The following is a 26,199-nucleotide window of genomic DNA, read 5'->3' on the forward strand; positions in this document are numbered from 1 at the left end:
CACCTAGAATTATGAACTGTCCTTGCAGATGCTTTTCTATTGCGTTTTGTGCATACTTCTACTATAGCATTTATCACATTATATTATAATCTACAGCAGACACTGTAGGTTGGCTGACCTGTACTCCATTTCCACACCTCTTGTCTATCACTACAATAGAGAATGTAGAAGCAAAGCAAAATTGATTTCCCACTTTCCCTCAGCCCAGTGTGGCAAGTTCCGACTAATGAGATGTAAGAAGATGTCTCCTAAGGATGGTGGTTCTTCCCAAATAAATCTGCAAGCCCTCACTAGGAGAGAGCTCTGTGCCCTTTCCTCTTCCCTCTTCGTTTAGACTGTAACTCAGACATAATGCCTGGAGCTGCAGCAGCTGACTAGTAACCATGAGGAGGAAAGTCTCAGGATGGCAGAGCAAGAAGAAAGGTTATGGCATCCTCAGCAGCTGTGGATCAGCTCAGACAAAAACTGGAGAAGAAAGGGAGGCAAAGTCTTTTGGTCCTGCCCTTCTACCTAACATTTATCAGGTATCTATAGCAAACCACATTCTGGATCAGTCATTATTGTCCCCATTTTATAGATGTGATCATCGAGGCCCAGAAAGGATACGTGACCTGCAGGAGGTCTCACAGTTACCCAGTGATGTGGGTTTTGAACCCATTCTGTCTAGCTCTGGATGGGACCTTCAGATTCTCATTCCAGAAGAAAAATGAACCCCCATCTGTTGAAGCCAGCTTTAGTCAGTTTTTCTATTTCCATTCCTAACTGATATAATTTCTATCTATAATACTGAGACCTTCAAGGGAAGAGACTGCTTCTTATTCATATTTATACCCTCAATGCCTGGCAGAGTGCCTGGCACTGAGTAAGTGCTCCAAGTTTTTTAATTGAACTGAATGTCGTTATTGTTTTCAAAATGTTCCAGCGGCTCCTCTTTATACTGAGAGCTCCATTGAGTTCTCATCTTGGCCTTCAGGGTCCTGCAGACATCCCTCTTTACCCATGCAACCTTATCTCCACCTCCAGGCAGAACTTCCCTTCCTTTCCTCCTCACTGAACTCCATTGGTTGGCATACAGCATCTACCTTGTCTTGGAGGTATCTGTTTGTTTGAGTATTTCCCCACTAGATGTGAGCCCCTGGAAGACAAGGCCCGGCCTTAGTCTGATCTTTGTGTTTCCCACTGTACAGCATCACAGCCTCTGGCAAAGTGAAAAAGCATTCAATGCATATTTTGTTAAATGGAACTAGCCGAGGGCCAGAATGGCAGACTGGAAAGCACAAAGGCTGGAAAGCTAGACAGAATGGGTTCAAAATCCACATCAGTGGGTAACTGTGGGACCTCAGGCAGATCATTTATCCTTTCTGGGCCTCAATGATCACATCTATAAAATGGGGACAATAATAACCAGTCCAGAACCTGGTATCCTATAGATATTTGATAAACGTTAAGTAGAAGGGCAGGACCAAGAGCAAAAGACTTTGCCTTTCTTCTGCAGTTTTTGTCTGAGCTCAGATTATAGAAAGGAAAGCTCAGACCCAACATTGGAAACTGAGAAGAGGTCCCACCTACATGGGATGAAAGTTCTATGCTCTGTGTACTGGCAACAAAGGTAAGAGTGACACAGAGGGACAGCTCACTGGTCTGCCTTCCTGTTCTGAGCTGCCAGGCCTGGATGAGGTCCATCAGCCCACCCATCCCATTCTTGGCACTCAGGAAGAAACATGTGCCAAATGCTGCCAACAACCCTGGGTTCAAGGGAAGGATCTGCCTGGTAGCCGGCTGTTGTCAGGCATACCCACAAAGGCCCACATTCCAGCTTGGACCACACTCAGGGGTAAGCCCAACCACAGATTCCTGCAGCCACCCACTGTTCCTCTTGGGCACTGCTGGAAAGGTACTGTCCTTGCCCTGCTTGCTGGGGTGAATCTGGCCACAGATCTCTCTGGTCACCCCCAATGCTTGTTTGGGGTTGGAGCAGGGTAGGGAGAGGCATTTAAAAGCTTTTTCCTGTCTGTGCCCCTAGAAACAGTCTCGAGGGCTAGCCTGTTGGCTCTCCCACATCTGCTCCCACCTGGCACACCTGCTCCCACCCACAGCCCAGCACACACCACCTGTGACTCTTAAAGGGCGATCTATAGCCTGCTGTGCTTAGCGGATGTCCTGCTTGGGTAAGATGAAAAACTGTCTACCCAGATCCTGGTGGAAGTTTTCATCATTTGGGAATGATGTGCCAGCCATTGTTCTAGGTGCTTCATCTCTATCTGTTAACTCAACCCTCATATCTCTGCCTCATATGGTAGGTACTACCTTTAATCACCATTTTACAGTTAAGAGAACTGAGGTACGGAGGGCTTAAAGAGCTTCCCAAGAAACATGGCTAATACAACGCTGTCTGGTACTGGAGTCCAGCTCTTAGCTAGGACTTGATACTGAACAAACAATAAAACTTGTGGGACATAAAGAATCTGGCAGAATAATCAAACCAAATGGCCCAACTGCAAAACACAGTCGATGCAGAGAAATCAGATGACATTGTAAAACAAAACATAAATAGTATTCTCCAAGAGATGCAGATGATCATATATTGATTTAAAACAAAAGTAGGCTGTCAAGAGCAGTCTGGAATAGAAAATGCAGTCTCTTTGAAATTACAACAAAAACAAAAACAAGATTTCCAAAATAAAGAGAGAGTAATTACTGTTGAAAACGGAATTAATAAAAATATAAGATCATTGCCAGAATAAAAACAGGATATAGAACTTTCAAGTCACTGGAAGAAAAACAAAAAACAAAGCCAATTAAATTGGATCAGCTAACAACAGGAAGAGTTAAAAAAAAAAAAAAGCAATTAAGAGACATAATAATTTTGTTTGAAAGAAAGCATAATACATTTGTTGTAAAAGAAATATAGAATCCTATAGTTTTCGTATTCTGAAATATCCATGAAACGTAAGTAAAACTAAAAATTCAAAAAGTAAAAAAGGCACAATGCAGTATAAATAAAAATCATAAAAATGATCACACAAAGTATATATCACTTAGTAACTTATAAAAATTCTTAAATATTCTTGGGTTGAAAAGAAACCTAAATGGAAATTGTAAACTCTTTAGAAACAAACCCAGTTGAACACTCTTTATGAAAAAGACAAACTCCCCAAAAGAAAAACATACAAAGAACTGGAAGCAGCAAAGACAATTAAATATCCTTTTGTCCATCGAACTGGTAAAAACTAAAAGGACTGACAAAATTTCATGGTGCCATGTGGAGAGGCAGGCCTTCCCATTGACTTTCCGTGGATGGGTAAAATTGCTGCTATATCTAGAGGGAAATTTGAGGTCATGTATCAAAATTTGCCTTCTGAGAATATATCCTAAGGAAATAATTGGACAACCGTTTGAAGATTCCTGTGTAAGAAGGTTCATTGGAGTGAAAAACCGAAAATATTCACTTTGTCAATAGGGGAGTAGTTAAATAAATTATGGCTGAGCATAGACCAGAATTCTCTGTCGCTGTCAGACAGGATAAGGCAGGTCTATACATATTGACATAATAAGGTGATCATACATGATTAAGTGGTAAAACAAAAAGCAAGCTACTGAGCCATGCATAGAGACGACGTTGTTTAAGAAACCATATTTATTGCATTTGCTTTATGTACATATTGGCATACAAAATATCTAAAACAATAAGTAGAACAAACGGATGTCAATGTTTATGTTATTACGGGCAGTACAGGAAGAAGTAAGACTACAGGGTGAGATTATGGGGACTTTTGATTTCTACTTTATAAATTTCTTTATTGCTTGCATTTTCAATTGTTAAAAATTAGTAGCTCTTTTTTATTGTTTGCCTTTTGAATTTTTAAAAGTGAGTATATATTTTATAGAAAAATTCTATATTTTATCAGTAAAAAAATAATAACTAAATAAGGACTCAAACCCCAAAGGGGCTTTTCATGTTTGTCTAATTATGAATTCCCTTTACTTTGTTACCGTTTATTCAAGTGCGGGGTGTGTGTGTGTATTGTGCATGTGAGGGTGAGAAAGAGAGCCAGAGAGAGAGGGAGGAAAGGAGAGGGAGAGACAGAGGGAGAGAAGGAGGGAGAGGGAAAGAGGGAGAGGAGGAAGGGAAGAGGAAGGGAGGGAAGAGAGGAGAGGAATGGCGTGGAGGAGAGGCAGGTGGGGGAGCTTGCCAGCATGCCAGGGAGCACGTGCCTGCACTTGCCCTGGCTGGCCAGGGTGGGGAGCAGAACGAGGACAGGAAAGTTGCCTTGTCACTCCACCTGCATCTTTCAGCAGCTGTAATGCAGGCAAGACCTCCCCTGCTCCCTTAGCATTGGCTCCTTTGAGGTGGCTGTGGCTCCCAGGAACCTTCCAGATTGAGAGTTGATGTTTTCTTCACACTCTTCCTGCTATTTCTCACCTTGGGCTCCGCACATAGACACTTAGCATGTCCCCATGCATGACTTCGTATTTCTTGCTGTGTTTCTCTGGAGAGGATGTTTCCTGCATTTGTTTTGATCCTGTCTTCCAGAGGGCTTGGAAAGGAGCCTCCCGTCTCCCCTCCACCTCCATGCCTGTCATTCTCCTGAGTGAAAACATCCTTACTTCTGCCCAGAAATCCCTTCGTGTGTTTCCTACACTCTCCTGATGTCAGCTGCTCCAGATCTGCTCTGCTCTCCTCCAGCCCTGGTCCTGAACCTTAATTCCCAGAGAATTAATCCTGCACCTCTTAGGTTTGCTGATGTTGCTGTCGTGGAGGAGCATGTCCTGCTCTTTAGAAGATGCATGCCAAAGTATTTAGGAATGAAGCATCATGTTTACAATGCACTTTTGAGTGATTCAGCAAAAAGGAGAAAAAAGGATTGAAAGAGAAGAAAAAAGAGAAAGTCTATATGGCAAAATATTACCATCAGCTGAGTCTAGATGGCAGCTATGCAGGTGCTTGGTGTACTGTTCTCCCAACTTTTCTGCATATTTTACATATTGTATGTCACACAGTTAAAAAACGAGGAAAGAGGAGAAACTTCAATATCCATATTTACTGAGGAGAGTGAGATCACTTGGTGTGACCACGTAAATGTCCCTGAACTTGTCCCTTCTTCTCCAGCTCCACTGCTACTACCTGGGTTCAGGCCTCCTCATCCCCAGCCATGTAGGAGACAGCCTCTTCATGGGGCTTCCAGAGCCAGTCTATCCCCTCCAACCCATTCTCCACAAAGTGGCCAGGAGATGCCCAAACACAGCATCACAGCCCCCAGGGCCCTCCATGCTCTGGCCACAGCCTGCTCCACCAGCCTCATCTCCCATGGCTGCCACCACCTGCCAAATTGCAGGTCATCATCCAGCCAGAGGAATCATTTCCAGCTCTTTGAGGCTGACCCCCCTGCTCCACTTTCCTGCTGAGGAGGCCCTTCCTCTCCCACCAACCTTCCTCCTTGGCTATCCTGGCAATCTCCTCTCCATCCTGCAGGACTTGGCTCTAGTGTCACCTTTTCCAGGATAGCTCTTCTGATTTCCTCCTGTCCTACCTTTTCATTCCCCTTCCTCCTTAAGCCACCACCTTGTTCTGTGCATACATGCGTGTCTCCTGTTTATGAACAGTGACTGGGTCTCATTCATTTAGGCCAGCACCTTGCTCAGGCACTGCCATGTAGTAACCAAACAGATCATTGTATGTGAGGGAATGAATGAATGATGCTCCAAGTTAGGAAAGTGAGAAAACCTTCTCCTGATTTGCATACGTGTACACAAAAGTGAAATCATCACTGTGCTCTTGATGCACTCATTGTTCAGTCAATATTTATTGAGAGACTACCATAGACCCACTAGTCATAGAACTAACTACTTTAATACCTGGGTCGGTCCTTCCTTCCTTCCTTTCTTCCTTTATCAAACAATTGAGCTGGGGGCACTGTGCTGACAGCCAGGAGATTTGCAAGGATAAATAAGGCAGAAACCACAGCTCTAGAAGGGGAGGTAAGGCACGAGCATAAATAAAGGAGAAAAGCGTGGTCAGTGTCAGAAGGGAAATAGGCAACAGGCAATGGGAGTTCAGAAGAGGGAGAAATGACTCCTAGGAGTCCCCAAAGAGGGGATGAGGGAAGACTTCCTGGGTGAGATGAAATCTGCACTTGACTTTGAGGGATGGGAATTTTAGATACAAGTCTTTGGAGGGGGGAGGACACTCTAGGTGGAGGGCAGATGGAAACAAAGTCACAGAGCTAGTCCATGAGCATATGCTCAGGGGTCACCAGTAATTTAGCTGTGCCGGAATGACATTGAAAAGAAATGGTGGAAAATAAAGTTGGGACGGTAGGTTGAGGTCATGGTGGCCTTGAAAGCCAGGATAAAATATTTAGCTCTTATTCTGTGAGCACAGGGTGCTAAGGAAGGTTTCTAACCAGAGGGCAGATTGATCAAGTACGCTTCTAGAAGTCTACCCTAGAGTGGTTTGCAGGATCAAAGTATCTTAACTTGTTCCCCTAATAGTGCAAAGTCCCCAAGAGCACTGATGACCTCATTTTGCATAGGATTTAGCTCAAAAACCTGCACATAGCAAACACTTAACACATTAATTTTAATTGAACCGAGTCTAAAGACATATGTACATCAGTGAATCTGTGAATATTTATATCCCTTGCAGCAACACACCCATTCAGCCAGTTCTCCTTAACTGAAAACTCTCAAGGGTCTTCTCCTAGCTATACTTCTGCCCCTTTTCTTGACTCCTACTACTGTAAATCATCAACACTTCATTCCTGGATCACTGCAACAGACTCCCGATGGTTGCTTTCCCGTGAGCTCTCTGCACTGTAAATAACCCTGGTGAACCAACCCTGCTCAAGAAGCTACCCTGGCTCCCTCTTATTTATTGGCATTTAAGATCCTCCATAACCAGGCCACACTCTAACTCTTTCTGTCTTTCATTCTGTACCCACACGTATGCCCTACTCTGGCCAGATTCTTTCCTCCCAAATTCCCTTGATCGATCCTCTTTTGACACTACCACTCTTACTCCTACCCCAACCTGCTCTTTCCTCATAACTCATCCGAGCCACAGCTCAAGGCCCAGCTTCTCCATCTGTGTAACACAGTGTAGAGGCAGAAAGACCTGAGTTTATGTCCAAGCTTTGTGATTCCCCGTGCAAACTGAGACATGCTATGCATTCTCTTGGAATCTCAGTTCTGTAAAATGGGAATAATAAGAATCTCTATTTATTATTAGGGCTTATTATTACCATCATCATTATCAATAGGGCTATTGTGAAAAGTTAATAAGACAGGCCCTGAGCTTGATAAATGATGATGCCCCTTTCTTCTCTGGCTCCTTGGAACTCCAATAAGGAATTCCTGTTGTCAGTCACTTACATGGGAAAGAAGTTATATTTTGAGGGTGTATGTAACCAAGTACAGACACTGATGGGCTTTTGTTGTTTATTCCCTCCACAAACCTAAAACACAAGCATTTCCATCCTCATTTTATAGATGAGGAAACAGACTGAGAAAGGGAAGCAGTCTGTCTGGGATGCTGCAGTTCTAAGCTGACCCCTACTTACTGTCAGAGAAATAACTATAGCAACTAAACATTTACTATGTTCCAAGTACTACGCTCAGCACATTACATGCGATATCTCATTCCAGTGCTTTATCTGGAGAACCACACTCTACAGCAGGAGACAGTGAGACTCAGAGAGGTGAAGGGATATGCCCAAAGTCCTGCAAACCATATGTGGAAGAACCGGGATTCAAACTGGGATCTGTACAGCTTCAAGCCTATGCCTTCCACTGCTCTGCTGTAACTGTGCTGGGTAGGCCAGTGAGTTGCCTGGACATGGAAGGCAGCCCTCTGAGGCTGAGAATGGCTTTTCCAGGTTTTCCACGGGAGCCAGCCCCAGCCTGGGGTCATGGCAACCACTGCTGATCACAAGGGCCTCCAGGTGGGGGGAGGGGCAGGCATCAGCTGGGTGGCCTGATGAGAATGTTGGTGATGGCAGTCCTGAACAACTAGGCCCTGACACTTACCCAATGGTGCAGCCGGCATCTGCTTCGATGGTCCAGATGCAGTTGAGATTGTGTTCATAGGGAGCTGGATACCCGGGTGACAGCACCTGTCCCGACGCCTCTCCTTTCACTGTCCCTCCACACTCAGCTGAAAGAAATCCCAAGAGAGTGAGCTTCATGGGGTGGCCTGATCTGCCCGCTGTCACTCTGTGTTCCTGTTGCCTGTGTGCCCCTGGGTCCCTCTCCTTCATTCCAGGTGATTGAGCACAGCGTGTATAAAGGTCCCTGGATGAGATTTGTATCCAGAACCTGTAAAGAACTCCTACAACTAAACAATAAAAAGGCAAATAACTCAGTTAAAGAATGGGTGAAGCATCTGAATAGACATTTCTCCTAACAAGATATACAAATGGCCAATACACATATAAAAAGATGTTTAACATGGTTAATCATTAGGGAAATGCCACTCAAAACCACAATGAGACAGCACTTCACACCACTAGGATGGCTATAATCAAAAGACAGACAGTAACAAGTGTAGGTGAGGATGTGGAGAAACAGGAACTCTTGTACATTTCTGGTGGAAATATAAGCTTTGGAAAACAATTTGGTAGTTCCTCAAAATGTCAAACATAGTGACCATATGACCTACCAATTCTTCTCTTAGGTATATAGCCAAGAGAAATGAAAACATGTTCACACAAAAACTTGCACACAAATCTTCATAACAGCATTATTCATAGTAGCCCCAAACTAGAAACAACCCAAATGTCTATCAACTGATGAACGAATAAATGAATTATAATACATCCATTCAATGGAATATTATTCAGCCATAGAAAGGAATAAAGTTCTGATACATGCTACAACATAGATAAACTTTGAAAACATTAGCTAAGTCAGAGAAGTCAAACATAAAAGGCCACACATTGTGTGATTACATTTATATGATATATCTGGAACAGGCAAATCTATAGAAACAAAAAGGAGATTAGTGGTTGCCACGGCCTAGGGGCAGGGGGCAATGAATAATGACCACTACTAGGTACGAAGCTTCTTTCTGGGGGGACAAAATGTTCAAAAAGTATATTATGATGATGGTTGCACAACCCTGTGACGGTGGCCCTGAACAACTGGGCCCTGACACTTACCCAACAGTGCAGCTGGCATCTGCTTCGATGGCCTAGATGCAGTTGAGACTGTATTGTACCTTTTAATTGGTGAATTGCATAGTATGTGAATTATATCACAATCAACCTGCTGGAAAAAAACGTCCCTTTGCTCTGACCAAACTCCTGCAAGACTCCCAGGGAGGAACATGCAGCTATCGAACCTGCGCATTGACAGCAACGTGGTCTGTGTTAGCTGCCAAGAGGACAGAGGCCAACAAGACACTGTACTTCATGTGACAGGGTTTACGGTCACTGGAGGAGACAGTGCAGAGTGTGCTATGTGCCTGCACAGAGGCACATTCATGGCACATGGCAGTGCACAGGAAGAAGGGACCTGTTTCCCATAGCACAGGGCTGGGAGAGTCAGGAAGGGCCCTGGGTTCAAATAACCTTGAAGGAGGAGCAAGAGTTGATCAGGTTGGCTGGGTGGGAGGGGTGGGATGGGGAGGACAGGAGGAGGAGGGCATTGCAGACTGGGAGAAGAGTGTGGGTGCAAAATTCCTGGGGGTGAGAAGCAGCATGGCGGGCTGGGGGACAGGATATGAGGTGGGGAGTGGTGGGAGACAGGGCTAGAAAGCTGGGCAAGCATTGTACATTGAAGGCCATTGCACGCCAGGCTGGGCTGCTGTATAGCTACTCTGTTATAGGGAAGAACTGCAGTGTTTATACACATGAGCGAATGGGCCACTTCACACATTAGTGAACTTTGCATGTTGGAAATATCACTGTGGTAGAGTCTGAAGGGTACAGAAGGGGTGAAACTGGAGGCAAGGGGGACAGTGAAGAGACCTATATTCCCCATCAGAGCAGCCATTGAAGTCACAAGCTGGTGGCTCCTCCTGGCCTTCTTCTTCCTCCCCAACATCTAAACTGCCTCCAAGACCCAGTCCCTGAACCTCTGTGACATTTTCCACAATTGACCCTACTCTGCTCCCATTGCTAGAACCTTGGCTCAGGCCTCATCATCTATAGGCCAGCAGTGCCACCAGAGGGGCCTTTATAAAATGCAAACATGCCACTGCTTGCTTTAAAACCTTCTTCCTGGAATGAAGTCCAAACTCTTCAGTAGATCCCATTGAACCCGCCAGAATGGCTCCCTGGGGCCTCTCTGTTTACTTCTCTGAACCTCCTGGTCCAGCCAAGCCTGATGAACTTCACAAACCCAGGCAACTCAGCCTATTCATGCCTCTACTTGAACTGACAACCTGACAAACATCCTCCCTTAGAAACATTTTGTGACACCCCTTCACCTCCCAGATAGAGTCAACAATGTCCTCCTTTGGGTGTCTATTATAAAGTGAACAGATTTTTATCATGGCATGTGTAACATGTTATTAAAATCATATCTATCTCTTCCACAAGACTAGAAGTTCCTTGGCATCAGGGACCTTGTCTTACTCATATTTGCACATCATGTGCCTGGGATAATGTTTGACATATTAAAAATGCTTAATAAATGTTCACTGAGTGAATAGGTGGGTGGATGGTAAAATGATGAAGAAGCCTATTGCTTCCCAGGAAAATTATTGCAAGGGAGCATGCATAGAGCCTCCAGAGAGCCTCTGCTGACATTCCAGAAGAACCACAGGCTTAAGAAGATGCAAGTTCATTACTATATTCCTTCTTAAGAGTGAGATTGATGCTGGTTCATTATCTTACTCTTTCTTTCGACACTCCCCTAGAAAAGGGAGCATGCATCCCGTTTTACCTATAGGGAAACTGAGACCCAGAGTGAGTTAGGGACTTGTTTGAGTGTTGGTGTTCCAGGAAACCCTGGAACCCAGGCAAAAGCCCCATGTCTCCCTTTCTAATGGACTCTCCCACCTCTTCTCCATCACCAGGGTTACAATTTTGAGGGCATGACTTGGCTCTGATCCCACTTGCTAAATGTGTGACAATGCAAGCCACCCGCCTGACTGCGCTGCTGCATGGTGTAATGAGGTGTGAAAGTGAGGAAACGGAGAAGGGGGCACGTGAGCCATGGTGCCTGTTAATGAGAGCGTTCAGTCCAGACAGACACCCCCAGGCCCTGGAGCATGGGGTCCGACATGAATGAGACCAGAGCTCGAGCTCAAGGTCAGGGGAGACCCGGGTCCCCTGAAGAGTAGGAGGCCTCCTACCGACACAGGTGGGGAGAGGCCGGTCCCAGGTCCTGCGCTCTCCACTCAGACACAGCAGCTCCTCACTGCCCCGCAGGCTGTAGCCAGGGTCACAGCTGAAGGACACAGAACTTCCTGCAAAATGACCTCCATCATGAACCTTGTAGCCAAACTGGGGGGTTCCTGGGTCCTCACATTTGATGAGTTCAAAACCTGGGGAAGAGAAAAGTGGTACAGTGAGCAAGACCTGTCAGGCAGGGACCACGCTTCTCCGCTTCCTCAAAGCCCATGTCCTTGAGGATGATGTCCTGGCCGCCACCGCAGCTGCTGAGGGGTTCACCACTCAGGACTCCCTCCACATTTCTATGCTCGGTTGAGGGTATATTAAGGAGCATTCATTCCCCTGTTGCTATATGTAAATGATTTCAGCTTTTAATCGTTTTCAGGCCTAGGGTCTGGATTTTCTTTCTTTCTTTTTTATTTTTTGTTTGGCCTCCTAGCATTTTGCTAGTGGGAGCTGTTCTTTCCAATTTGCTCACTGAGACACTCTGATAAGAGGGTAATATGGAAAAGTGACATTAAATGTATGTTTAAAAGCTCGATTATGTCCCGCTTAAACATACTCTGTTGAAAAGGCTGGAGAAGGAAACAGACTTGTACAGAACTCTTGCTATATGGTGTTTGTGTTATCTCTCATTTGTTATTCACAGGAGTCTTAAGGTAGGTATAATTATCTGCATTTTACAACATAGAAGGAAGGTTAACGAAATTGTTCCAAACTCCCAATTTTTATTACAGAAATGGAATTCAAAGGTGACTCTATTTAACCCTCTTCCACTAACCTACCTGCTGTATGTAATAGACAGAGATCTCTCTGCCAGACAGCCTAGAGCCCAGGCAAGGAGATTTTGAGTATACTCATTGGGTATTTTTTTTTCCCTAACAGCTCTATTAAGACATAATTCACATACAGTCACCCACCTGAAGTGTACACTTCAATGTCTTTTAGTATATTCACATAGTTGTGCAACTCTGACCACAATCCGTTTTAGGACATTTTCATCAGGTCAAACAGAAGCTCTACACACACTTTCCCCCAACTCCCTCAGCCCTAGGCAACTATCCATTTACTATCTGTCTCTATGCATTTGCTATTCTGGTCAGTTTATATAAATGGAACCATATAATTTGTGGCCTTTGTGACTAGCTTCTTTCATTTAGTGTAGTGTTTCCAAGGTTCATCGTGTTGAAACATATATCAGCACTTCATTCCTTTTTATGGACAAATAATCTTCCACTGTTTGGACATACCACTTTTGTTTTTCCAGTCATCAGCTGATGGATACTCGTTGGGTCGTAAAACAGTCTGTAAGAGCATATTCTTTGTATCCAGTGGGCAACTAGAAGCTCAAATAAATGAATAAAATGGGAAGGCCTGACTTCATCGTCGACTCAGATGCAAGAAAGACTTACTGGAAAACTGCAGTTCAAAGCCCTGGCTGGTGTTTTCAGCATCGGTGATGAAATCAAGCCACAGACTGCTGGATGTGCTGTTCAAAGTCACCCCCATCATCTCAGAGCGGCTGAATGTCCCCAGCAACCGGGCGGAATTGTTGTTGCCGTCATAGACCTGCACACAGGAGAGACCCCCAACCCAATGTCGTCAGCACGGCCTTATTTCTAACACCCATTCCCAGAGCCCCACTGTTAGAGGGTCAGTGAGTCATCAGATGCCAGGAGGACAGCAGAGTGAAGCTAGCAACTGAGCAAGTTATCTCCTTTCCACTTGGTGTCAGTTCTGTGCCCAGCCCATCTCCAGTGTGGATATCCAGTTCTTTGGCAACTGGTTGCTATTCTAACTTATCCAGTGGAGATCTGATCTTGTTCCCGCAACTCCCATATGGCAACAGCTCACTCTTCAGCAGCCTGGGGAGGCCAGCTTGGGGCTGCCTGACTCCCAGGCCATCTGTTTTGGCAGACAGGCAGGCTGAAAGCATTTGACAGCTCTACGTTGCTAAACACCCAGTCTTGTCCTTCCAGCAAATAAGACAGACATCCTCCCACCTGATCTCACCCCACTGCTGCAGTGGCCTGTCTTGACCACTCTTGCCAGCCTTGATCCCTGGGATCCAGGCAGGATGGAGTTAAAATGACCAGTGTGTCACAGTGAATTTCCCTTCCTCAACCTCAGCCTCTGCCCCTTCCCTCCTAAAATGAGAGCTCCAGTTAGGGCCTGCTGGGCTTGCCAACGGTGGAATCGTGCAGGCATCTGGCTTCCCTGACTCCCATCTGTCCCCTGAACTTCTGAGCACCAGCAAAGACAACAATCATCAGAATAATGAACTGGCTCCCTAGGTTTTGAGGTTGCTGCTCCTTTCTAGATAATTGTACAAATAGCAACAGAAGTTGTGATTGAGTGAAAGACCCCCTGGAGCTTTGGTAAATATCAAAGATGGGATCTATGGGTGGGTGATGAATATTTGTGCATAGTGTATGATGTGGTACCAGCTGCCAGCAAATTGGAACAATATTTCCATCCTACTATTTATGAAGCAAAGCTTTCTAAAAGAAGCCATCCTTCAAGCTAACAGTGCTGTATATTACAGAGGTTTGTTTGGGCTCCTGGGAGCCTCAAGTCTGTTTCCAGATTCTCTGTGTAATTGCTTTATATCACTGATAGGCTGAGAGAATTCTGGGGTTCCATCAGACATGGAGAGGACACCAGTTTAAAGAGCTTAGCCCACTGCTGCATTTAAATTGTCATCAAAATATTTTTACCCATTAAAACATATATTCCTATATAGGGATGGCCAGTGTGCTCACTGGCTGAGCGTGGTGCAGACCACACCGTGCCGAGGGTTGCGATCCCCTTGCCATTCAAAAAAAAAAAAAAACAAAAAAACAAAAACATATATTAAAATTAATGGATCAAGGCATTAGTCATCAATGGTTGCTAACATCACAATAAGAAAGGCAACCATACATCATGTGTTTCTTAATGGAAGACACATCGCCACCTATGAAGTTATCTTGCCAAAAAACCAAAAACAAAACCAAAAACAAACCTGATCAGATCAAGCCACCGGACCCAATTCCTAACTTACAGGAAATACCCAGGACAGAGGAACATACAAGATGATACCCTGGGAAGGTAAGCAGCAAAATCCAGAATGTGAAAAATTCCCCTGAATAGATGACCTGATTTCCTCAACAAATAAATTACAAAGGGGAAAAGAAAAGAGATGAAGAGAGAAATCTATAGATTAAAAACACGAGACAACTTATCCAATGTGTGAAACTTATTTGGATCTGGATTCAAATAAACTAAATTTAAAAAATATTATGACATTTATGAGATAGTTGGAAACTTGAACACTCACTGGATATATAATAGTATTAAGAAATTATTGTTAATTAATAAAAAGTATAATGGGAACAGGATTTTTCCTTAATTTCACAGCATAATTCATCCTAACTCATTAAAAACAAAAACGATTTTGTATCATTACAATAAAATATTCACTGCAGAAAATTTATAAAACAGAAAAGCACAAAGAAAAAAACAAGCACTCATAACATTTTGGTGACTATGCATTTCTTAGTTCTATGCATTTCTTTCTTTACACACATTTGTTTCTTTATGTTTTTTTATAAAAACAAGATTGAAATATATGGCACCTGCTCTTTGTCTTAATGTAATGGTATATTTTTCAAGTCATTTAGTATCTTTTCCTCAACAGTGTTTATTAGCTGCAGAGATTTCCATCATAAATTTAACTCAATCCACAATATAATTATTCATGTATCAGTTTCCAGAATGTGTGCTCTGACACATAAGATGCACTCAATAAATGTATGATGGGTAAATAAACCAATATTTTCTTCTAGTACTTTTGTCTTTAAATCCACCTGGAACTTACTTTGGCATATGACATAAGATTCTACCTTTTCTCCCTGGTTGATTAGCCATTTAACCAAACCCTATCTGGAAATATTCCACCCACCAATTCCACCAATTTTAAATCCATTTTATCATATATATAGTTCACATGTAATTATATAAATTTGGTTTTATCAACTTTCTTTTTCTTTTCTAAATTTTTTTTCCAGATTTACTGAGGTATAATTGGCAAATAGACTGCATGTATTTACATTGTACAATGTCATGTTTTGATATAAGTATACACTGTGAAATGATTACCACAATAAAGCTAATAAACATATCCATCGCCTCACATAGTTATCATTTTTTTAATGTTGCATTTGTCTATTTGTCTACTCCTGTGCATGACCCACACTGTTTTACATATAATACATTTATAATTTATAATACATTTAAATATTTAGTAAGGGAAGTCTTCACTTGTCTTCTTTTAACTTAGAAAAAAATTCTCCCATATTTACTCTTCTAGATAAACTCAAGAAGAATTTTCCCAAATTAAAAAACAAAATAAAAACTGAAAAAATAACTTGTGTGCTTCTGAGTTAACATTAAATGTACAGATTGATTTGAGAAAAATGCATCTGTGTGATATTAAGTCTTTCTATCCATATACATGGTGTCTGGTTTCATTTAATCAAGTTATTTACATCTCTCAGTTAAATTCTGTACTTAATTCTAGATATTTAAATACTTTTGATTTCTATTGGAAATTGGGCTTTTGTGTATATTTATTTCCTAGCAGGATATTGCTTGATGGTCCAGTTCATCATTATATGAAGGTGATGGGAATGTCTCTCTGCTAATTCCAAGAGAATCTACGCACATCCGTTACATCCAATAAGACGGCTCAGCAAGATGGCTGGTGTCAAAATGAATATGCTAAGTGGATAGCTTTTGACACACAATTACAAACAATGTGAGCATAATTTCTATGCACGTTCCTACATGTCCACTTGCCCATGTGTGCTTGAGTTTCTCTAGGGCATACATCTAGAATGGAGAAGCTGGCTGCAGGGAAGTCACATCCTCAACTTTGTTAGGTATTGACAGACTGCTCTCACTAGCAACCTATGACAGAGTTCATTGCTCTACAGCCTCACCAACACTTGGTATTTTCAGGCATTATGATTTTTTCCAGTTTGATGGGTATAAAATGGTATCTCATTTTAATTTGTGCTTTCTTGATCACCACTGAGGTTGAGCACCTTTATGTATGTTTATCAACATTCTACTGGCCTTTTCTGTGAATTGCCTGCTCATATCCTCTGTTCATCCATGAGCACGAAATCTCCCTGCATTTATTTTAGTTATATCACCTTCAAAATAAAATTTTATAATTTTCTCAGTAAAGATTATACACATTTTGGCGGACTTATTCCTAGGTATCTTACAGTTTTTGTTTCTAACAGAAATGAGATTCCCTCCCCCAACCCGGTTATGTTTTAATTGGTTGTAGAAACACCAGAAGCTTGGCTGAACTGTTTTATTGGTTCTGATAGTTTACTGGTTGATTCCTTTGTATTTTCTAGATAAAAGAGACAATTTTCTACATTTCTTTCTAATTTTTATAGCTTTTTTGATCTTTTCTGATATAATTGTTTGCTTTCAGTGCAATGCTTAATACTGTTGGGGAGAGTAGGACTACTGGTCTTGTTCTTGACATTACTGGAAATCCTTAGGAAGTTTATTTTTGCGTGAAGCATAAGGTCTGCTGTAGGTGTTTGGTAGAAACTTTTTATCAGATTAAGGAGGTTCTATTCATAGTTTTATGAGATATTCTTAAGAAACATAAATGGGTATTGAATTTTATCACATGATATTTTGGGGTGTATCAGCAGGCTAATGTGTTTTTCTCTTCTAATCTATTTACAGGATACTAGGCTGAGCCACATGAAATTGCCAATATTTGTCCAGCTTTGACCTATGAAACTGGCAATTTCATATTGTTTGTGTAACAAATAACATTATGAGCTTTTTAAATATTGAAACATTCTCACATTCTTGGAATCAAATCTAGTTGGTCATCTTTGTTTTAATACATAGCTAGATTCAGTCTGATACTGTATTTGGGATTTTTAGATCTATGATCATAAGTGAGACTAGCAGTGGAAACTTATTTTTTTATTTTTAATTTTTTAAATTATAAATTGACAAATTAGAGTTGCATATATGTATGGGGTACAAAGTGATGTTATTACTTATACATACAATGTAGAATAATTATATCAAGTTAATTAACATACTCATCACCTCAAATACCATTTTTTGTGGTGAGAACATTTGAAATATACTTAGTGATTTTGAAATGTATAGTACACTGTTATTTACAATATTCACCATGCTGTACAACACACCTCAAAGGAAAAAAAAACATTCCTTCTGTCTAATTGAGGATTTGTACGCTTTGACCATCATCTCCCTGTTCCCCGAACTCTCTCCTGGCCTCTGGGAACCACCATTATACTCTCATATCAATGTTTCCACTTGCCCCATAGAAAAAATGAGTTGGGAGATGAATCTTTGTTTTTGTCTTTTCTGAAACAGTTTGATTATTGTAGGGATTAACTGTTTCTTGAATTTTTATTAAAGTTTACCTGTAAAATAGTCTAGGCCTGGAACTTTTGAGAGATATGGGGGAATTCCAGTTTTGTCATGGTTATTGGTTTATTCATATTTTCATTTTTGGATATTTGTACGTTTATCTATAAAGTTTCCCTTTCATCTGAGCTTTCAGATTTCCTGACTTTGTAGTTGTTCCTAAATATTTTATTAATTCCATAATCTCTTCTATATCTATTACTATGTCCCTTTTTTCATTCATAATATTACATATCTGTGGCTTCTTTGTTCCTTGATCAGTCCTGCCAGGTTTGTCTATTTTATTAGTTATTTTTCAAAACTTTGTTGATAATTGCTATTGTTTTTTAGTTTTCTGTTTCTAGACATTTCTACCTTTATCTTTAAAAGTACTTTTCTCCTACTTTGGATTTATTCTATTGTATTACTCAAGCTACTGAGATCCTTATTTATTTTTAATCTAGGTGATATGTCAGAGACTAACAGAAGCATATTAATATCTTCCATGATGTTCCACTGTAACTTTATTAAAATTTTTTACATTTCTAGCAGTTTTTATTTATTCATGCTGTGTTATTTGGTGCATAATGTTTACTGTGGATTGATTGTATATTTTATTAATATAAAGGAATCCTCTTTTTCATTTCCTTATGAGATGTGGGAGAAGTTCTCAAATTTATTTTATAACAAACTGATTTCATTTTTCTGTGGTTTACCCTCTTCTGTTCATTGCCTCCATTCCATTTTTTAATTGGGTGATCATGTTTTTCATCTCGGTTCAAGTGTTCCTCATCTCGGATTGCTCTGTTTTCATTATTGCCTATGTTTGTGTCATAAATATAATATTTTCTCAAATCCTGTTAAGAATACAGATTAGGAGGTTTTAAAGTATTTTTCTTTTCTTTGTTGCTTGTAGAGGGGCAATTAGCTGTGATTCCTCAGACAGGTCCCCTTCTTCTGATCTACAGCATATTTACACATATCCAGTTAATTTTCTTGTTGGCACACCATTACAAAGGCAGAATGGCATTGGAGAACAGAAACACCCTATAGTCTCTAAGGGGAGCAGAAGAGCTAAGCCCAAAGAGGCCAGAACAGGAGCATTTCCTATTCCTGTTGCTAAAGCGTGTGTGTGTGTGTGTGTGTGAGAGAGAGAGAGAGAGAGAGAGATTGTGGCAGCCCTTCTCTAGTGAGCCTGAACACTCTTGGTAGGCACCAGCCATGGCATTTCGTAGCTTGTCAACAAAAGCCAGATAAAGGCCAGCAGTCATGCCAAGAGGAAATGGTGGCTCTGTGTGGTCTCTCAGACTTAGTACATGTTCAGAGGGGCTAGGAGGATTTGAATCTGGTCCCTGTCAATGGCCCATGGGGTATCTTTGCCCCCAGGCTCTGCTGTTATGAGCTGGGTGGTCTCAGGTGGGTTTTTCCTTAAGGTTTCTGTCACTTACTTCACAGGCAGGATTTCACTTCTCTTGTATGAACTTTTAGGCCCTTTTTAAATTTGGATTCTTTCTTGGATATTCCATTTGACAGAACTTCCATTAAGTTCTATGGGAAAGGCACCCATGCCTAATTTTCCAGGCTGAGACTACATTCCCTTCTTTTTATGTTTCTTTAGTTATTCTAATGGGAACCTGAAGAGGATGTAGTTAAATGCACGTGTTTCATTTGCCATCTTGATCCAGAAGTTGTCTTTCCATATTATTGCATTTAAAGGCCCTTTCTGTCCTGCTCATGTCAGGGTAGCAGCAGGGATCACCTGGCAGGAAGCAAAATAAAAGGAGTCAGGTGGTTCTGGGAGATAAGCTGGAGTTTGTGTGTGGGGGTGATGTTTAAGAAATTTGCAGTGATTGAGGGTAAGGAATGGATCGGGGTCACAAATACAAGAAAACAGGGATTTCATGGGTCAGAAATTCATGACTACAGATTTTCAGGGTTAGTCAGATGCATGAAATATGTTTGTATCTTGGGAGATATGTAACATGTGGAAGAGGTGACAGGTCTCCTTGGGCAGGAGATCAGGTGTGCATCAGGGCTTCTTTGGAGGGAAAGGCAAGTCCTTGGGATTAGGAATACACCAGCATTCTGGCAGATGGACCAATTACACCAGGGCAAGGGCAAGGTGTTCTTGGAGGTGACTCTCATGCTCTGGGCTCCTTCTGCACATATCCCTGTCGAGGCAGACCGGAGAGACAAGTTAAGTAGCAGGGCTGCTATAGCTGACTGTGGTTTTGCCGGGAGGTTCTGAATTCCCTTTGGGAAACTGCGACTGTGGGTTTCTTTTAGTTTTGAAACAGTTCTAGTACCGAACTATAGAAATGATCCCTGAAAGTATAGTCTTACAGTTCTAGTACCTATTCATGTCCAAGGGACCCTGAGGAAGAGAGTTAGGACAGGAGGGAGGTACACGATACCAGCTTAGTCTCCCTGGGTACCTTGCCCTTCCTTCTCCGGGACCTGGTCCTAAAAGTTCTGGTGCTCATAGGGTCCTTTGAGTGGCTTTTCAGCCAGGTCAGAAGCCACAGCCTGACCTTCTGAGGAGGGCACTAAAGAGGCCTAGACACAGGAGGAAGATGTTCTCTATCAAGAAGGTCACAGGGCCAGCTGGCAGGTAGCTGCAGAGACAAAGTCTAGAATTGGGCAAAGTCCTCTCTAAGAAATACAGGAATTCGCCCTGCCCTCCCCCCAACCCTGCAGGACTACCTGGGATCCTGCATCCTGTGTGAGCCATCCCTGACCTCTGACCTAGGTTTTATGCCCTAGGTTCCTCCTTTCTTATCCTGGCTGCCTTGGAAAATCTCTCTTCTGCCTGTCTATTAAGCTGCCCACCTGACCCTGAGGCCCAAACTTTGACTGTGCAGTGGGGTGTGCACACCTGTTGACCATGTCTTCGGTGCTACTCTGGATCTAGACCACCCTAGTGAGGAAGCTCAGGCACTGGTCCTACTCCAAGTGAGTTCCACCAACCTAGGAGCCATTTCCACGTGCCCTATCAGGCCACATGCACAGAATCACTGCTCATACTCCCTTCAAAATCTAAAAATTGTAGCCTATGCCTCCAAGCTGCCTTTTTCTGCTAATGGCCTTCATCCAGGAAGGCCTGTGCCTTGCCCAGCTCACACTTCCATCTGCACCATGAGAGAGGAAGTCCCTCTTGCCCTGCTGTTCCAGTTGTCTCCTCCGAGGTTCTGCTGTCAATGAACAAACCGATGAAAAGAAGTGAGGGTCAAGGGCAAAGGTTGGAGACGTGGCCCTTGGAAGAGATAAAGCCCTCGTTTTGTGCTCTTTTGTTGGGAGACACATACTGTTTTTATGTGGGGTTGAAAAGTAAGGGTAAGAAGCCAATGACAGGCCCTCATTCCTCAATGGCATTGTTCTATCCTATTTCACGCATGCCCAGTCCTACCCAGTCACCTCGAGAGTACATTCTTGATTCTGTATTAGTCTGTTTCTGTTGCTTATAACAGAATACCTGAAACCGGGTAATTTACAAAGAAGAGAGGTTTATTTGGCTCATGATTCTGGGACAGCTGCATCTGGCATGGGCCTCAGGCTGCTTCTACTTATGGCAGAAAATGGGAGGCCAGCCCGCAGGTACAAGCAGATCACATGGCAAGAGGAAGCAAGAGAGAGAGAGAAGGTGCCAGGGTCCTTTAAACAATCAGCTCTCACGAGAACTAAAAGAGCGAGAACTCACTCACTACCTACCCCCCAGGGACAGCATTAATCCATTCATGAGGGATCTGCCACCATAACCCAAACCGTTCCCAACATTGCCAAGTTGGGGATCAGATTTTGACATGAGCTTTGAGGGGACAACACATCCAAACTCTATCAATTAGGTAAAAGTGAGAAAAACCTTTCAAACACACATATACACCAGAGGACATATAAGGGGTCTTCAAAAATTTCATGGAAATATTCGTGTTATACTTTAATTTCATTTTCCATGATCTTTTTGAAGTATCCTTGTATGCCCTAGGGGTGGGTCAAGCATATCATCCACACATAAAAAGGACAGCACATTTGTCATATCTAGACAGAATCCTAAAGGATGGGGATTTAATGGTTTCTCTTTGGACTTTTCCAAAGTGGTGGCCTATGGTTATTTCAACTGTTTCTAATGTCAGGACTTCTCTGGCTACAGGGAATAAAACCACATTAGAATAAGCTAAAAATGTCCCTTGGCCTAGGATGAAAATGGACATACTCTGTGTGAGGTGTTCCTTACAATCTATTTTATTAAGGCAGCTTTTTCATAAATTCTCCAAAATCATCTCCTTGATTATATACACATACATCACACGTTATCGAAGATATCCACTTATCACACACACAAAGAAATACAAGACACATGTATGTTCAGTGTCTTAACAACTCCCCCTCTATAATCCAGGTACTGTCATTTCTTCCTCCTACATATATCTTGAATCCATTTTCTTTACCACACAAAGGCTGTGACCACGACTCACTGAAGCTACTGCAGTAGCCTACTAGTGTACCAAAACATACACTCAGAACAGGCACAAGTGCACACACAAAATACACTGACACGAGTATGCACACAGATCCCCAAACCAAACAGAAACACAGACACAGACGCATACACATGTGGAAACATACATATAAAAATAGCCATATCCATAAACACATAACTACACGAATGCACACACACATGCACACATCCACACAGTCTATGAGCTCTTCATTCTCCATGTTGATGGTCAGGGTTCACAACGGAAATCCTGATCCATTGGCTACTTCAACTGAATTTATTATTATTTTTTTATTATGAAGTCAACTCATACTCGATAAGCATGTATTTGACAGTAGGCATCTTCGAAGCAAACTCTAAAACCATGTTCTTAGACAGTCACACACCCCTCTCTTTTTGGTCCTCACTTTCTCCCAGATGAGTAAGGACAGTATCTTGGGATGCAGGAGGGAAGGGGAAAGTTCGGAGCATTCACATCGAGATGAACGGGTGAGTGCTGAGCACCCTTTGCATCCTGTAACATACATAGTCTGTGAAATCTGTCAGTTTTACCTTGAGGACATCTCCTTCAGAGAGTTCGAATGCCCTGGCTTTAAGCTGAATCCCCTTCCCCGGCTGGGTCTGGATGGAGTAGATGCATTCGTGATTGTTATTGTAGTTCACAGGAAAGTTGGGGGACAGCAAAGTACCCTGAGTGCCCGTGACTGAATTCCCACACTCAGCTGGAAAGAGAATCACAATAGTCACAGATTAACCCCTATCAGCTGCAACCAGAAAACAACTCAGTGCTCTGGAGAACTGGACAAAGATGACATGTCGTTTGCCTGTCTATCTGCCAACAGGCCTGCTCATCTGTCCATTTGTCTGCCTGTCGAATTTTTTTTAATACCTGCCTACCTATAGTTCTGCCTGGTTTCTTTACCTCTCTTGTTCTGTTTGTCTGTCTCTCTTGCGCAGAAACAGAAACTAACCCACCAGGCACCCTTCGCTTTCACAGTGTCATAACGCAGCAGCCGTTCTCCACACCTGTTCATACAGTATCATAGCAACAGAAATGGCCGAGGGGGACATCAGGGGAGGAGGGGACAGCCGAGTGAGTAAAGCTGAAGACTTTCAGTATCAGAGGTTAGAAACTAAGAGAGGACAAGATCGAATAATAATTGCTAGTCCTCATGTGTAAAACATGATGACAGACACTTTCCAAGAATCATCTCAGTCATTAGTCACAACACCCAACCCCATAAGGTAGGCACAATGATCATCCCTGGCTTAAAGATAAGGAACCTGGGACTTAGCTAGCAATTTAGACCAAGTCTCCCAATTATGAAGAGGAGGGGACTGAGAACTCAGCATCCTTAGTCTTGGAGTTTAGGGCCTGCAAGGCTCCAAAAGAAGTTTTAGCATAGTCCCATCAAAGCTCTGTTTTATTCAACAGCTAATGAAATCCCACCTTCCTCTGGAAATCTGTTTCTCCTCCTCCAGAATTAGTCATCCTTTCCCTGTTCTTACCATACCTTTATTTATAGCAGCCATCATATTTTTCTTAGCTTACTTGTTAACATTTCTGTCCCCTCCACTGAACTATGGATTCTTTGGGGCTTGGTCATATTCCTGCCTCCTCAACATCCACTCATGCCTGGCCAGCCAGGCTTAGCAGATGGAACAGGGCAGCTCCGTGTGAGGGCATGCACTGAGCAGCCCTGCGGTCGGCTCTTGGATCTTTAATCATTGTGAAGCCCCTCTCTGTGCATTTCTGTGTCACAGCACCTACCACATGGTACCCTGACAACTTGTTACCTGCCTGTATCTCCCACCCAAACTGTGAGTTACTTGAGGGCTAGGGCCATGCTTGATGAATCTATGAATTTCCAAGTCTTCACCCAGATTGTCTGTAAAATAAATATTTGCAAATGAATGAGTGAATGAATATGGAGTACACTGACCTCAGAAGAAGTACAGTCCTAAATATAATTAGGTTCTGGGAGGATATAAATACACATCCAGATGGCAGGCCCATTATTTGTCTGGACATATGGGGAGTTTGGAGCATGTCTTGAATCTCTGAGGTTGATGGTAGCAAGTCTGCTTTTTCCAAACCATCCCTCCTTTGCTGGGAGGACCCTGAGGTTGACCAAGGGGCCATTGCTTTGACCATGTAGTCAATCCTACTTACCCTAAGCTGGGAGCATACTAGGTTGAAGCAGCATAGAGAGAGCCCATGGAAACATTCTCATGAGCCTCCTGGGGGTTAGTTATATGCTTATGTGTTCTCTTGTCCCCAAGGCTTCTCCTCAGTCCTTTGAAGATGGGTTCCATGTCCCACCACCAAGTCCCTACTTTTCAATAGGCCCTAATCCCTGGGGATTCAGGGACCAGCTTCAGTTTTCTAAACTTTACATAGGTCCTTGCTTATTTATCTCAGAGGAGAAATCTAGCTTTACGGTACTTTAAGCTCAGCCTGTCTACAAAACAACCAAATATCATAATGAATGTGTTGATCTGGGGCACAAAACTAAAGGGACAGTGGTGGACAGCACCCTGGGGGCAGTGGATGCTGATAATTTAGGGAGATATGTTTCTAGAGTGTGTACATTTCCTGGTGCCTTCAGACAAGGGTTAGGTCTGGGCGGGTTACCGAGGGCTGTGCACATTTAAACATTTATTATTCAGGCACATCACATGGGCAGTCCCCTGAAGCATCTCTCCATTTTCTGGGGTCACACATCCTCCCCTTCATCTAGGCGGAGGCATCTGGTGCAGTGGGATGAGCATGGACTTTGGAGTTGGACCCACAAGTTATATCAACTCTCTGAACCTCAGTCTCTTTATCTGGACAATAATGGCATCCTCGTAAGACTGTAGAATAAATGCATGAGATTTTGTGTGTGAAACCGGTGAACACGTGGGGTGTGGTTAGCACACAGTAGGCCCTCAACCAGTGTTGTTCCTCCTCTCTTTCCCCATCTATCCCAAGTGAATCTATGTGGCTTACCTGCTTCCCTCTGGAGCCCTAACTACCTGTGCTCTGGGACTGGCAGCAAGTCTGAGAAGCTTATGGGAAGCATGTGTTAGCTGCCTGAGGTTCACGGTGCCCTCACAGTTCCTGATGCCTCTTGCCCTCTGCCTAGCTCCTGACAGGTGGCTCCCTTAAACATGGGCTTGGGCATATTACTGGACCTCCTGCCCTGCCCTGGCTTCTTGCATGTTTGCTATGTGCCCCATCTCCGTCCCAGCTTTCCCACATGCCCAACACCTTTATGAAGAGGGTGATGGGGCTGACAGCTTTAGAGGAGGCCAGTTCTGGGCCAATCGCCAGGTCTTTGTCATGGGCACCAGGGAGGGTACAGAAGTGTGGAGGGTACATGTCACTTGCTTCTGGGAGAGTTTCCAAAGTAACAGGGGAGGTAAGCAGATGCACTGAGAAGCCAAACACAGGCATAAATGAAAACAAATAAATGTTCCAGAAAACAAACAATCATATGCACAGGAAAGTGCTGCCTCTGATCAGGCATCTGTGACTTCTGTCGTCCCCATCAGAAGAGGTTTCCTTAAGGGCAGAGGCTGTATCTTATCCATCCGTCTGGGGCTCCCGAAGCAGAAGGTGAAGGCTTCTCTATCACATTGGGGCTCCCGAGGACAGGGCCATGTCTCCTGCTGCAGACTTGGGTCCCCTGGGGTCAGTCCTGTCTCTTCCACATCAAATTCAGGGGCTCCTGAGGTTAGGGCTGTGTCACCCTGTCGCACCATGAATTAGAGCCCAGTGCTGCTCATCTCCTTCTCAGCTGGGGTGTTCATGGTAATACTGTATGGGCTAAATCATCCAATTTACACCTACAGTGCACACACCAACTGGGAGCATCCCCCGGTGGGTCTTCCCGTGATACTTCCAGCCTGAGCCTCTGCAGCAGG

At 43.1% G+C, this 26,199-nt stretch overlaps 1 protein-coding gene and 1 pseudogene across 1 annotated transcript in view; both read right to left on the reverse strand.

The window, feature by feature from the left end:
- Positions 1-26,199, reverse strand: part of CSMD2 (CUB and Sushi multiple domains 2) — a 588,341-nt gene that overhangs the window by 153,527 nt on the left and 408,615 nt on the right. Inside the window, exons 22-25 of the mRNA XM_063104124.1 lie at positions 22,843-23,012; positions 12,749-12,905; positions 11,297-11,488; positions 8,026-8,152 (exon numbers count right to left, since the gene is read on the reverse strand). Of these exons, the coding sequence (XP_062960194.1) occupies positions 8,026-8,152; positions 11,297-11,488; positions 12,749-12,905; positions 22,843-23,012 (646 nt within the window). The remainder of the gene's footprint in view (positions 1-8,025; positions 8,153-11,296; positions 11,489-12,748; positions 12,906-22,842; positions 23,013-26,199) is intronic.
- LOC134385284 (small nucleolar RNA U3) lies at positions 20,039-20,136 on the reverse strand (annotated as a pseudogene).

This window comes from Cynocephalus volans, chromosome 8 (assembly GCF_027409185.1).
Source record: "Cynocephalus volans isolate mCynVol1 chromosome 8, mCynVol1.pri, whole genome shotgun sequence".
NCBI lineage: Eukaryota > Metazoa > Chordata > Mammalia > Dermoptera > Cynocephalidae > Cynocephalus > Cynocephalus volans.